The sequence below is a fragment of the Saimiri boliviensis genome, chromosome 14, assembly GCF_048565385.1.
Source record: "Saimiri boliviensis isolate mSaiBol1 chromosome 14, mSaiBol1.pri, whole genome shotgun sequence".
Classification (NCBI taxonomy): domain Eukaryota; kingdom Metazoa; phylum Chordata; class Mammalia; order Primates; family Cebidae; genus Saimiri; species Saimiri boliviensis.
Genome location: NC_133462.1, coordinates 34,913,716 through 34,927,441, shown reverse-complemented (window position 1 = coordinate 34,927,441; position 13,726 = coordinate 34,913,716). Strand labels below are relative to the sequence as shown.

The 13,726-nt window shown below is 41.6% G+C and overlaps 1 protein-coding gene and 1 long non-coding RNA gene across 5 annotated transcripts in view; one reads left to right on the top strand and one right to left on the bottom strand.

The window, feature by feature from the left end:
* The window catches only part of ZNF44 (zinc finger protein 44), a 90,745-nt gene that overhangs the window by 926 nt on the left and 76,093 nt on the right, over positions 1 to 13,726 (bottom strand). For both annotated transcript variants that reach the window (XM_074384590.1, XM_074384591.1), the window contains 3 exons: positions 7,713 to 7,839; positions 7,454 to 7,508; positions 1 to 6,755 (listed from right to left, as the gene is read on the bottom strand). The exon at positions 1 to 6,755 is cut by the window's left edge and continues 926 nt beyond it. In XM_074384590.1, the coding sequence (XP_074240691.1) occupies positions 5,354 to 6,755; positions 7,454 to 7,508; positions 7,713 to 7,839 (1,584 nt within the window). In that variant the 3' untranslated portion in view covers positions 1 to 5,353. The remainder of the gene's footprint in view (positions 6,756 to 7,453; positions 7,509 to 7,712; positions 7,840 to 13,726) is intronic.
* Positions 1 to 13,726, top strand: part of LOC141581030 (uncharacterized) — a 76,794-nt gene extending 63,068 nt beyond the window's left edge. For all 3 annotated transcript variants that reach the window (XR_012513437.1, XR_012513438.1, XR_012513439.1), the window contains one exon: positions 1 to 13,726. This exon is cut by the window's left edge. This is a non-coding gene — a long non-coding RNA (uncharacterized LOC141581030).

Here is a 13,726-nt window from a genome sequence, read left to right as displayed (position 1 = left end):
TTTTGATATGGGGGTTCTCATTATGTTGCCCAGGTTGCTGTTGAACTCCTGGATTCAAACCATCTTCCTGACACACTTCTGAGTACTGGGACTACAGTTGTGCAACACTATGCCCAGCTTATAATTTATTTTTTTATTTACTTAGACATGAAGTCTCCCTATGTTGCCCAGGTTCATCCTCAAATTCCTGGCCTCCAGCAATCTTCCCAAGTACCTGGAATTACAGGCATGAGCCACAGCACCTGGCCTCCTAACTTTCTTATAAGAGCATTCCAACTTGTAAAAAACAGACTTTAGAACATACCCAACTTTGCTGGTATCTTCCCAGGCCAATCCTCATATTTGGCTATGAATAAACCTTTATCAAATTATTTCTGACTCAACAGACTTAATTTTGGTCAACAATTTAACGAAGGTACTTTATAGATAACAGTTTCCATTATACCGTAGGAAATACTTCCGTGTTTACATAATGAGGAAAGCAGAAGCTGTTCCAGTGACAGCTGCTCCCCAACTCACCTCAAGGCCAAGTCCTACCCTGTGGAAAACTGTTAACACACTGCTATCACACAAAGCTACCAGGCGACCATATGGATCAAAATGAAATTCTGGCCGGGCACGGTGGCTCAAGCCTGTAATCCCAGCACTTTGGGAGGCCGAGGCGGGTGGATCACGAGGTCAAGAGATCGAGACCATCCTGGTCAACATGGTGAAACCCCGTCTCTACTAAAAATACAAAAAATTAGCTGGGCATGGTGGTGCGTGCCTGTAATCCCAGCTACTCAGGAGGCTGAGGCAGGAGAATTGCCTGAACCCAGGAGGCGGAGGTTGCGGTGAGCCGAGATCGCGCCATTGCACTCCAGCCTGGGTAACAAGAGCGAAACTCCATCTCAAAAAAAAGAAATTCTGTAACCTAAAAGAAACAGATAACCCAAAAGAAAACAGACTCCAAACCCTAAAAATGACTAGAAATCTCTTCTAATATGACTTATGCTTCTTATGAATTAGGGTTAGCACCACTCTATTCTGCCTCCTAGATAAGAACTATTAGAATTTCCAAGGATGGAACTGAGTTCACCTCACAGCATCCAATACAAACACCTCACTTTGTTGAACAGCAGTTAAGTCACCTAAAACAGAAATCCTGTAAGAAGTCCTCTTGAGCACCCTCTTATTGATAACCCTGTCATTTATGCTTTGTGTTCATCCTTATTAAAGTAACTCTTTACATGCCATTCTCTGACTAAGTGTGATTCTAGTGGTCTTTGGCAAGATGGCACAAAACACGCTTTGTTTTTGTGCTATTATAAATGCGAAATTAGTTTCATTAGAAAAATTATGCCCATGTAAAAATTAAAGAAAATTTTCCTTTAAATTTAAATTTTCTTTAACACTTTTTTAAAGAAAAAAAGTACTTGCCAGGGCATGGTGCCTCATGCCTGTAATCCCAGCACTTTGGGAGGCCAAGGCAGGCAGATCACCTGAGGTCAGGAGTTCGAGACCAGCCTGACCAACATGGAAAAACACCACCTTTACTAAAAACATAAAAAATTAGCCAGGCATGGTGGCGCATGCCTGTAATCTCGGCTACTTGGGAAACTGAGGCAGGAGAATTGCTTGAACCCAGGAAGTGAAGGTTGCAGTGAGCCAAGATTGTGCCATTGCACTGCAGATGGGCAACAAGAGCAAAACTTTGTCTCAAAAAAACAACCAAAAAAAGCTTAAATGCAAATGGTAATATTGACTCATTATTTAGGATGTATAATAGCCTGACAAAACTACAAAGTTGACTTGTAAATGCATACTGTGGAATATTTTAATATATATTCTCAGGTAATGGAAAATATTAATATTTATTATACAAGTTTTAAAAGAATAAATAAAATATTTCAAAGAAACACCTGCAGAAGTTTTTTTTTTTTTTTTTTGAGACGGAGTTTCGCTCGTTACCCAGGTTGGAGTGCAATGGCGTGATCTCGGCTCACTGCAACCTCTTCAGGCAATTCTCCTGCCTCAGTCTTCTGAGTAGCTGGAACTACAGGCACGCGCCACCACGTCCAGCTAATTTTTTTTTTTTTTTTTTGAGACAGAGTTTCGCTCTTGTTACCCAGGCTGGAGTGCAATGGCGCGATCTCAGCTCACCGCAACCTCCGCCTCCTGGGTTCAGGCAATTCTCCTGCCTCAGCCTCCTGAGTAGCTGGGATTACAGGCACGTGCCACCACGCCCAGCTAATTTTTTGTATTTTTAGTAGAGACGGGGTTTCACCGTGTTGACCAGGATGGTCTCGATCTCTCGACTTCGTGATCCACCCGCCTCGGCCTCCCAAAGTGCTGGGATTACAGGCTTGAGCCACCGCGCCCGGGTTTTTTTTTTTTTTTTTTTTTTTTTTTTTTTTTTTTTTTTAGTAGAGACAGGGTTTCACCATGTTGACCAGGATGGTCTCGATCTCTTGAGCTCGTGATCCACCCGTCTCAGCCTCCCAAAGTGCTGGGATTACAGGCTTGAGCCACCACGCCGGGCTGCAGAAGCCTTTGTTTGATAAAAATTCATTTTTTAAAATCACGTACACACATAAATGAGAATGTGTACACGATCATATTCAACTGTAACTGGAAATTCTCACATTCTGTCTGACATAAGTCACTTGTTCTCAAATAGACTGTGTCAGAGCAGTTACTGCACAATGTAACAGAGGAACAAGTCCCCATGTGGTTCTATGTGACTGTGTTATTGTAGCTGTCACAGAGAAATCAGGAACACAGTTATTACCAATATTAACAGAACTAAGTGTTTACAATGTATATTAGATCTTATTTGAATATAATCTAGAGATGAGGGGAGTCAGAACAAGAGAAAATACCCTCAACGATGACAGTTTTAATTAGTTGCCTGGTGGGTTGTGTTATGCTGATATGGGTAATGCTGCTAACTAAATTTTCTAGAATCTATTCTCTTTTTGTTTCCATGTTAGGATTCACCAATAGCCTAATGACATGAAAGTTGGAAGGCAGAACTTAAGGCTGCAAGGGGACTGCATGGACACTGGCTTCCTGCCTGTTTTCCTGATACTTTGCCCTGACAATCAAGAGTTTCTTTAAAATACCACTGTCTACATGACATCTATTTTCTCAGAGGGGTAGGGTTCCACAGATGTCTCCATATTCTTCACATCAAAGATCCATTTGCAGTTTGGATTTTCCTGCAAGCCCTGATTTGTCCCTATGCATCTGTCTTTCTTCATGTAGATGGGTCCAAAACCTGACTAGTGCCTTCTTCAGTTCTGCCTTCCAACTTTCATGTCGGCTAGGCTACTGCTGAATTCCAACATGGAATCCAAAAGGGAAGAGATTCTAGAAAATTTAGTTCACGTTACCCATAATGACATAACAATCAAGAGGAACATCTCCAACCTAGATTTTATTGTCCTATCACAGATTTTTTTTTTTTTTTTTTTTTTTTTTAAAGAAACACAGTCTTGCTCTGTCACCAGGCTGGAGTGCTGGAGTGCAGTGGCGCAATCTCAGCTCACTGCAACTTCCTGGGTTCAAGCGATTCTTCTGCCTCAGCCTCCCGAGTAGCTGGGACCACAGGTGCATGCCACCACACCCAGCTAATTTTTCTATTTTTAGTAGAGATAGGGTTTCACCATGTTGGCCAGGATAGTCTCGATCTCTTGACCTTATGACCCGCCCACCTCAGCCTCCGAAAGTGCTGGGATTACAGGCGTGAGCCACCACGCCCGGCCAGATTTCACTTCTTAATTCAATATCTCATCCATATCTTAGCCAGAAAAAGAACAAACTATGGAAATAATTTATATAAGACTATATTATATGATAACCGTGGCCCACTATTCAGTAGCAAGAGAAGTAAAATAAAGTTCTTCTAATCAGAAAGAACAAAGGTTTTCTCCTAATGTATAATATATATATAAAGGATAAGGGAACATCAATACCTGCCATACAATGCCAGTAGAAAACTCCCAATACCAAATCATCATTGTTCAATGGCCCCTTCCTTAGTTAAACTATTATTAAGAGAAGGCCAGGCACAGTGTCTCATTCCTGTAATCCCAGCCCTTTAGGAGGCTAAGGTGGGCAGATCACCCGAGGTCAGGAGTTTGAGACCAGCCTGACCGACAAGAAGAAACCACGTCTCTACTAAAAATTAGCTGGGCCTGGTGGCACGCTCTTGTAATCTCAGCTACTTGGGAGGCTGAGGCAGGAGAATTGCTTGAACCTGGGAGGCAGAGATTGCAGTGAGCTGAGATTGCGCCACTGCACTCCAGCCTGGGCAACCAGCAAAACTCCATCTCAAAAAAAAAAAAATTATTAAGAGGAAACATTTTATTAAGTGACTTAAGAAAAAAAACTACCAATTACAGTTCTATGCTATTTCTTAAGCAGTATTTGCAGAACAATCCCACATCAGTGTTCATTTATGAAAATAAGTAGGAACCCACAGTTCAGAGATCCACTTTTAAGAATGTGGCACTGGCCGGGCACGGTGGCTCACGCCTGTAATCCCAACACTTTGGGAGGCCGAGGCGGGTGGATCACGAGGTCAAGAGATCAAGACCATCCTGGTCAACATGGTGAAACCCCGTGTCTCCTAAAAATACAAAAAATTAGCTGGCCATGGTGGCGCGTGCCTATAATCCCAGCTACTCAGGAGGCTGAGGCAGAATTGCCAGAACCCAGGAGGCGGAGGTTGCAGTGAGCCGAGACTGCGCCATTGCACTCTAGCCTGGGTAACAAGAGCGAAACTCCGCCCCTCCAAAAAAAAAAAAAAAAATGTGGCACTAAGCCAGGCATGGCAGCACACACCTGTAGCCCCAGCTACTCAGGAGGCTGAGGTGGGAGGATCTCATGAGCCTGCAAGTTCAAGGCCAGCCTGGGCAACATGGCAAGACCCATCATCTCAAAAACAAAACAAAACAAAACACCCAACCTGGCCCAGTGTGGAGGCTCATGCCTATAATCTCAGCACTTTGTGGGGCTGAGGTGGGAGGATTACTTGAGGTCAGGGGAGTTGGCCGTCAGCCTGGGCAACACAATGCTGCCTGTCTCTACAAACATATACATACATACACACACACACATAAAAATAATTATTAAAATACAAATATATTAAAAACTAGGAAGAAAAAAGGATGTGGCACAGATAAAGATAGCACATTTGTAATATTTTTTTCATGGCATGAATCTTCTAGAGCATTATACCTGCATTAATTTGTATCAGGCTTTCCTGTATTACTTACATTCATGCAACTACTCTCCAGTATAAACTTTCGTATGACTTTGAAAAGCACTAAAATTGAAAACCTTTTGATATTTTACATTTATAGAGTTTCTAGTCAGTGTGCACTTTCCTCATGTGGTATTGTAAGGATGTGCGCCAAATGAAGGCATTGCCACAATCCTCACATTTATAAGGTTTCTCTCCAGTGTGCATTCTGATATGTACTCGAAAGCCTGTACGAAAACTGAATAATTTTCCACATTCTTTACATTCATAGGGTTTCTCTCCAGTATGAATTCTTTGATGTATGTGAATATAACTGGAATTACTGAAGGCTTTACCACACTGTTTACATTCATAAGGTTTCTCTCCAGTGTGGGTTCTTTCATGTGTTCGCAAACCTAGAAGAGAAACGTACATTTTCCCACATTCTTTACATTCATACTGTTTCGTTGCCGTGTGTATCCCTTCATGTCTTTTGGCAGAACTGCAACAATAAAAGGCTTTCCCACATTCCCTACATTTGTAGGGTTTCTCTCCAGTATGAATCCTTTCATGTCTTTGAGCTGAGTAGTAATATCTGAATGCTTTTCCACATTTTTGACATTCAAAGGGTTTATCTCCAGTGTGAATACTTTCATGTGCTTTAAAACCTAAACGAGACATATAAGTTTTCCCACACAGTTTACATTCATAGTGTTTCTGTGCAGTGTGATTCTTTTCATGTTTTTGAGCAGTATAGTGATAACTGAAGGCCTTCCCACATTCCCTACATTTGTAGGGTTTCTCTCTAGTATGAGTCTTTTCATGTCTTTTAGCAGAGTTGTGATACACAAACACTTTTCCACATTTTTGACATTCATAGGGTTTTTCTCCAGTGTGAGTTCTTTCATGTGCTTGAAAACCTACGGAAGATATGTAGGTTTTTCCACATTGTTTACATTCATAGCGTTTCTGTACAATGTGATTCCTTTCATGTGCTCGAGCAGAATGGCGGTAAATGAAGGGTTTCCCACATTCCTTACATTTGTAGGGTTTCTCTCCAGTATGAGCCTTTTCATGTCTTTGAGCAGACTGGTAATATCTGAATGCCTTTCCACATTCTTTACATTTATAGGGTTTATCTCCAGTGTGAGTCCTTCCATGTATTTGGAAAGAACGTTGACAACTGAAGGCTTTCCCACAGGCCTCACATTTGTAGCATATCCCTGCACTGTGTGTTCTTTTATGTTTTTTAAAAGATTGCAGATAACTGAAGGGTTTCCCACATTCCTTACATTTATAGGGCTTCTCTCCATATTCCTGACACTTAGACAGTTTGTGTCTTATGTAAGATATAATGTGCCTGTTAAGGGATGAATGATGGCTCAAGACTTTTCCACATACACTGCTTTCCCATAGCTTTCCTCCAGAAAATGTTCTCTTGTTCAGACTGAGATTTGGAATCTGGCTGAAACTTTCTCCACCATGACTACCTTCTTTACTTTCAAAGAGTCTCTCTACCATATGACTTCTGTAAAAAATGAGCAGCACATTAATAGTTATTTATTAAATATTTTCTATTAATTGATACTAGATTAACTTTTTTTCCACTTTCAGGGGAAGTATAGAATTTTTGTCCTGTCTAAACTGCTTGAGAAGTGAATGTATTGAATGCTGTGGCTCTGCAAGAGGGCTCAAACATAGCTGTTATGAAAACACTGATATTCACATATGGGTGTCTTAATACTGTTTCCAATTGAACTATTTTTCAAACACTGAACATCTATTTTAGAAAGCACTTTGGGTGTGGGTGTGTGTGTGTTCTGAAATGGAGCTTCGCTCTTGTTGCCCAGCAGGAGTGCAATGGCATGATCTGGCTCACCAAAACCTCCACCTCCCAGGTTCAAGCAATCCTCCTGCCTCACCCTCCTGAGTAGTTGGGATAACAGGCATGCACCACCTCGCCCAGCTAATTTTGTATTTTTAGTAGAGACGGGGTTTCTCCATGTTGGTCACGCTGGTCTCGAACTCCTGACCTCAGGTGATCCACCTGCCTCAGCCTCCCAATGTGCTGAGATTATAAGCGTGAGCCACTGCACCCGGCTGGGTTAATATTTTCTAAGAACATTTTAGGCTCGGCTTATTCGTTTTGTTTCCTTATTTATCAAATTTAATAGCATACTAAGATTTTCACCTAGAATACTGCTTCCTTTTGTGAGTGTGGCTCACCTGAGATTTCTCCCCTGGTTTTTGTATTCCTCTTCAATGTTCCATTCTTGTTTTCCTGAAATGCAGAACCAGAAAAATTATCATAAATTATTAGAAATTACAGAAAAATTATTAGATTCTAGGTCTATGTGTGACCGTGTCTCATTTATTTACAAAAGTACTGCCTTTTCACATTCCACATCTTGGAAAAGCACTGATATCTAAGAAAAAGGGACTCTCTAATTCATTCAAGAACATGATGGAATTATTTCATTTTTACCTATAGAGGCCAGGTTCCTGAAGGTTTCCCACATCACATCTCTGTAGAGTTTTTTCTGTGAAGGATCCAGCAAAGCCCACTCCTCCTGGGTGAAGTTGACAGCCACATCCTCAAAGGTCACTGAGTCCTAAAACATCCCACATATGTGTAAAGGAGAATGGGTGAGACTGACAGCACTGGGCATCTATACTCTAGTCATAAGATGTTCACCTAATTCTGTGATCTCCAGAGATTTATTCTATGCATTTGTTGTCGGAACTGTCTTTGGCCACACTCTCAGAAATTTATCAGCATTATGAACCCATGAAATTATTTCTACACTTTCACTGTAGAAAGATCACTGAGTGATCACCTCAATCATATTGCTTTCCATTGGGAGGATCCAGAGCAAGCTGGAAAAGAGAAGGGCTGTAAAAAAAAATTCCATTTTAAAACCATCCATTTTTTATGAGAAAAATTCACCTTTCTTCTTATACATCACATCACTCAACATTCCATGAGACAAAGGGTCAAATCTGGGTAATATGTGAATGAATACAAGTACACCGGAGAACCAGAAGCTGCTTCTACTATTCCCATCACGAAACATGAGAATAAGAGGCATATGGAAACCAAACTTGTAACAATATTCAGGGGTACTTCCCACCAATTTTTCGCAAATACATGCACACATCCTGAGATGGCAAAAAGCCAAATGAGCTCTTTCCAGCAGAACCATTACAGTTAACCTTGGGCTTTGCTGACCTTGATGAACAGGTTAGGATTTGCAATTTACAAGAAAGTGTATTACAGTCCACAATGATATGAATTTACCTATGATTATAAAATGTATAAAAGACTCTCAGCAGAGGTTTCCTCCAAAAGAATATAAAATGCCCTTTCTCCAATTTAAGAAGGAAGTAATTCCCCAGCCACTCTAGACAAAAAAGGATGATTTAAATTGAACTTCTTTTTAGAAACCATACAAGCAAGGAGAAAGTAGAGTGAAAGTTCTGAAAGAAGAAAATCTGTATCAAGCAAAATTATCCTTCAAATGAATGTGTAATACTTTGAGACAAAAACTGAGGGACTCACTCAGTCACTAGTACACCCACTTTGCAAGAAATGCTAAATTCACCAGAAAGAAGTTAAATGACAAAGTTCTGCCATAGAGAAGGCATAAGTGGAAGTAAAATATAATCATTTTCTCATTCTCGATTAATGTGACAGGTAACAGGCTGTTCACAGTAATAATAGCTACAGCACATTCAGTAAGTACAGCTTATGGATTAGTGAAATGATTAACAGCATTGTTATGAGGGAGGAATTGGGAATATTGTATTATGAGTTACTTGGGCAACCAGTGAAGTGGTCTAAGATTGCTAGCAAGAGGGCTTGAGATAATTGTATACTGCAAACTCAAGGGCAATCATTAAAATAATTTTTAAAAAGTATAATTGTTATGTTAAGGGGAAAACAATGAAATCAGGTTAACAGTCAAAAGACAGAAGTCACAAAGAAAATTTTAAATTATGTTATCTACAAGAAAACCACCTAGTTATATGTTGTCTATAAGAAACTGTTTCTTTGGTTTTGTTTTTTAAGAGATGGAGTCTCATCGGGCCACTGCACTCCAGCCTGGGTAACAAGAGCGAAACTCCGTCTCCAAAAAAAAAAAAGAGATGGAGTCTCACTCTGTCTGTCTCCCAGGCTGGAGTACACTGGCATGATCTCGGCTCACTGCAACCTCCTCATCTCAGGTTTACGTGATTCTCCTGCCTCTCAAGTAGCTGGGACTATGGGTGTGTGCCACCACACCCAACTAACTTTTGTATTTTTTAGTAGAGATGAGGTTTTACTATATGCTGGCCAGCTGGTCTCAAACTTCTGACCACAGGTGATTTGCTCACCTTGGGCTCCGAAAGTGCTGGGATTAACAGGCAAGAGCCACTATGCCTGGCCAAGAAACACATTTTTTTTTTTTTTTTTTTTTTTGAGACGGAGTTTCTCTCTTGTTACCCAAGCTGGAGTGCAATGGCATGATCTCGGCTCACCGCAACCTCCGCCTCCTGGGTTCAGGCAATTCTCCTGCCTCAGCCTCCTGAGTAGCTGGGATTACAGGCACGCACCACCATGCCCAGCTGATTTTTTGTATTTTTAGTAGATACAGGGTTTCACTATGTTGACCAGGATGGTCTCGATCTGTTGACCTCGTGATCCACCCACCTTGGCCTCCCAAAGTGCTGGGATTACAGGCGTGAGCCACCGCGCCCAGCATAAGAAACACATTTTAAATATAAAGACACAGATGATTAAAAGTAAAGTAATAGAAAATGGCATACCATGCTAACACTAATCAAATAAAACCTAGCAATACTTTATTAATTTCAAACAAAGTGGACTTCTGAGCAAGGAACACTTATAAACATAACATAGGGTATTCCACAATGATAAAGGGTTTAATTCCCTCTCTCTTTTTTTGGGGGGATGGAGTCTTGCTCTGTTGCCCAGGATGGAATAAAGTGGTACAGTCTTGGCTCACTGCAACCTCTGCCTCCCAGGTTCAAGCAATTCTCCTGCCTCAGCCTCCTGAGTAGCTGGGATTACAGGCATGTGCCACCATACCTGGCCAATTTGTATTTTTAGTAGAGACAAGGTTTCATCATGTTGGCCAGGCTGGTCCGGAACACCTAACCTCAGGTGATCCACCCGCCTCAGCCTCCCGTGCTGAAATTACAGGCATGAGCCAACCTGGCCAAGGGGTTGATTCTCTAAGAGGACATAGAGAATCTATGTTTAAATTTTAGATCTAATTTAGCGTATATGTGTATAACAAAACAACTGCAAAATACACAAGGCAAAATCTGATCGGACTACAAGGAGAAATACATGAATCCATGACTATGGCTGAGATTCCAATACCCTTCTATCAGTAATTAAGAGATCGAGTAGGCAGAAAGAACAGGAAGGACAAGCCGAGAGCAGTGGCTCACTCCTGTAATCCCAGAACTCTGGGAGGCCGAGGTAAGGGAATCACTTGAAGCCAGGAGTTTGAGACTACCATGGCCAACATGGTGAAACCCTGTCTCTATTTAAATTACAAAATTTAGCCAGGTGTAGTGTCACATGCCTGTAATCCCAGCTACTCGGGAAGCTGATGCAGAATTGTTTGAACCCAGGAGGCAGAGGTTGCAGTGAGCCCAGATGGCAGCACTGCACTCCATCCTGGGTGACACAGTGAGACTCTGTCTCAAAAAAAAAAAAAAAAAAAAAAAAAGAAAAGAAAAAGAAAAAACAGTAAGGACATGTGAATTGAGTAGCACCAAATAATAGATTTCACTGAAATCCATGGAATACTTCATCCAACTACAGTAGTATACACATAATTCTCAAGTTCACAAAGAACAGCCACCAAGATAAGACAGACTACATTGTGGAACATAAAACACATCTTATCTAGGTCACAGCAGATTAAAAAAAAAAACACCTCAGCCGGGCGCGGTGGCTCAAGCCTGTAATCCCAGCACTTTGGGAGGCCGAGGTGGGTGGATCACGAGGTCAAGAGATCGAGACCATCCTGGTCAACATGGTGAAACCCTGTCTCTACTAAAAATACAAAAAAATTAGCTGGGCATGGTGGCGCGTGCCTGTAATCCCAGCTACTCAGGAGGCTGAGGCAGAAGAATTGCCTGAACCCAGGAGGCAGAGGTTGTGGTGAGCCGAGATCACGCCATTGCACTCCAGCCTGGGTAACAAGAGTGAAACTCCGTCTCAAAAAAACCAAAAAAAAACAAAAAAAAAACAAAAAAAAAAAACACCTCAACAAACTTGAATGAAAAATTATATAAAATATGCTCTCAGACTACAGTGACATTAATCTAAAAATCAGTAACAAAAAAACAGTTGAAAAAACTCAAAATACTTGCAGATTAAACCACACACTTCTGAACGACCCACAGATGAAAGTTGTTTCAAGGGCAATTAAAAATCAGTTTTTTTCTTTTTTAAAAATATTTTGTTTTGTGTTAAAAAGCAGCCCTCAAAATCTCATAAAACTGTTTTATCTAAATGAATGAATGGCTGGGCATAGTGGCTCATGCCTGTAATCCCAGCACTTTGGGAGGCTGAGAGGGGTAGATCACCTGAGGTCAGTAATTCAAGACCAGCCTGGCCAACATGGTGAAATCCTGTCTTTACTTTTAAAAATCCAAAAATTGGCTGGGCATAGTGGTGGATGTCTGTAATCCCAGCTATTTGGAAAGCCAAGGCAGAAAAAGCACTCAAATCCAGCTGGTGGAGGTTTCAGTGAGCCAAGACCACACCACTGCACTCCAGCCTGGGTGACAGAGGAAGGCTCTATCAAAAAAAAAAAAAAAAAAAAAAAAACAAACAGAACAGAACAGACCAGGAGTGGCTCATGTCCGTAATCCCAGCACTTTGGGAGGCTGAGGCAGGAGGACTGCTTGAGCCCAGGAATTCAAGACCAGCCTGGGCAAAATAGTGAGATACCATCTCTTTAAAAAAAAAAAAAAAATTAGCTGAGCATGGTAGTGCAGCTGTGGTCCCAGCTTCTCAGAAAACGGATGCAAGAGGACTTCTTGAGTCCAGGTGTTGGAGGCTGCAGTGAGTTATGATTGCATCACTGAATTCCAGACTGGGCAACAGAGATGTTGCCAAAACAAACAGAAACAAACAAAAGAAGCACTGGGGACAACTGCCCCTTTACTACAACCATTTTGTATAATGATTTTGTAAAATGGTTGTCAATCCTTTAAGTCCCAGTTCAATTACGTTGAGTCATATTAACTAATTTAATTGGGGAGTAAGTTCCATGAGATCCCATTTTGTCAATTTGTAGGTGCTAAAGACCTAATTTAAATTTATGGCCAGGTACAGTGGCTCATGCCTGTAATCCCAGAACATTGGTCACTGTGGGATTCTTTAAGGAATGCCCTGTCACCCAGGCTGGAGAGCAATGGCACAGACACAGCTCACTGCAGCCTCAACCCCCATGCTCAAACTACCCTTGCACCTCGGCCTCCCAAGTAACCAGGACTACAGGTGCGTGCCACCATGCCTACCTCATTTTTGTATTTTTTGTAGATACCAGGTCCCAACATGTTGCCTAAGCTAGTCTTCAACTCCTAGGCTCAAGCAATCCACTCACCCTGGCCTCCCATGCTGGGATTACAAGCATGAGCCACCTCACCGAGCCCTATGGGATATTTTAAGACAATCTGTTCTATAATAAAACCAAGAGTGACTTAGCCAAGACAATAGTTGGATGGCTAAGGAGAGGGACAGGGATTTCTGCTCTCTTTATTTTATATTCAGTAACTCCTCTATGATTATCAGCATACCTTCATTAAATTTGGTGGGATACCCAGGTGTAACTATAACATGAGCCTTGTATTCATCCCATGAAGGTTTATCAACTGATGAGGATGTTAAAATCCAGAACCTCCATTGTAGAGGCCAAAAGCCAAGGAGTGCCCTTTTTTTTGTTATCCAAATTCCTTTAATACATTTCCAACTGGGTCAAAATGTGAACTTCTATTTCATCAGTGTTTTTTTTTGTTTCTTCCCTTCCCTGTTTTGATTTTTTGGTTACTATATATACTTTGGGAGAGGGTGTGTCCTCTCTAACTTAGTACTAATACTTTTTCTACCACCAGGGTGAAGGGCCTCCCCTATGACAATGCTTGGTCTACACGTTTAAGAACCCCAGGTTTAGGCCGGGCGCAGTGGCTCAAGCCTGTAATCCCAGCACTTTGGGAGGCCAAGGCGGGTGGATCACGAGGTCGAGAGATCGAGACTAGCCTGGTCAACATGGTGAAACCCCGTCTCTACTAAAAATACAAAAAAATTAGCTGGGCATGGTGGTGCGTGCCTGTAATCCCAGCTACTCAGGAGGCTGAGGCAGGAGAATTTCTTGAACCCAGGAGGAAGAGGTTGCGGTGAGCCGAGATCGCGCCACTGCACTCCAGCCTGGGTAACAAGAGCGAAACTCCATCTGGAAAAAAAAAAAAAAAGAA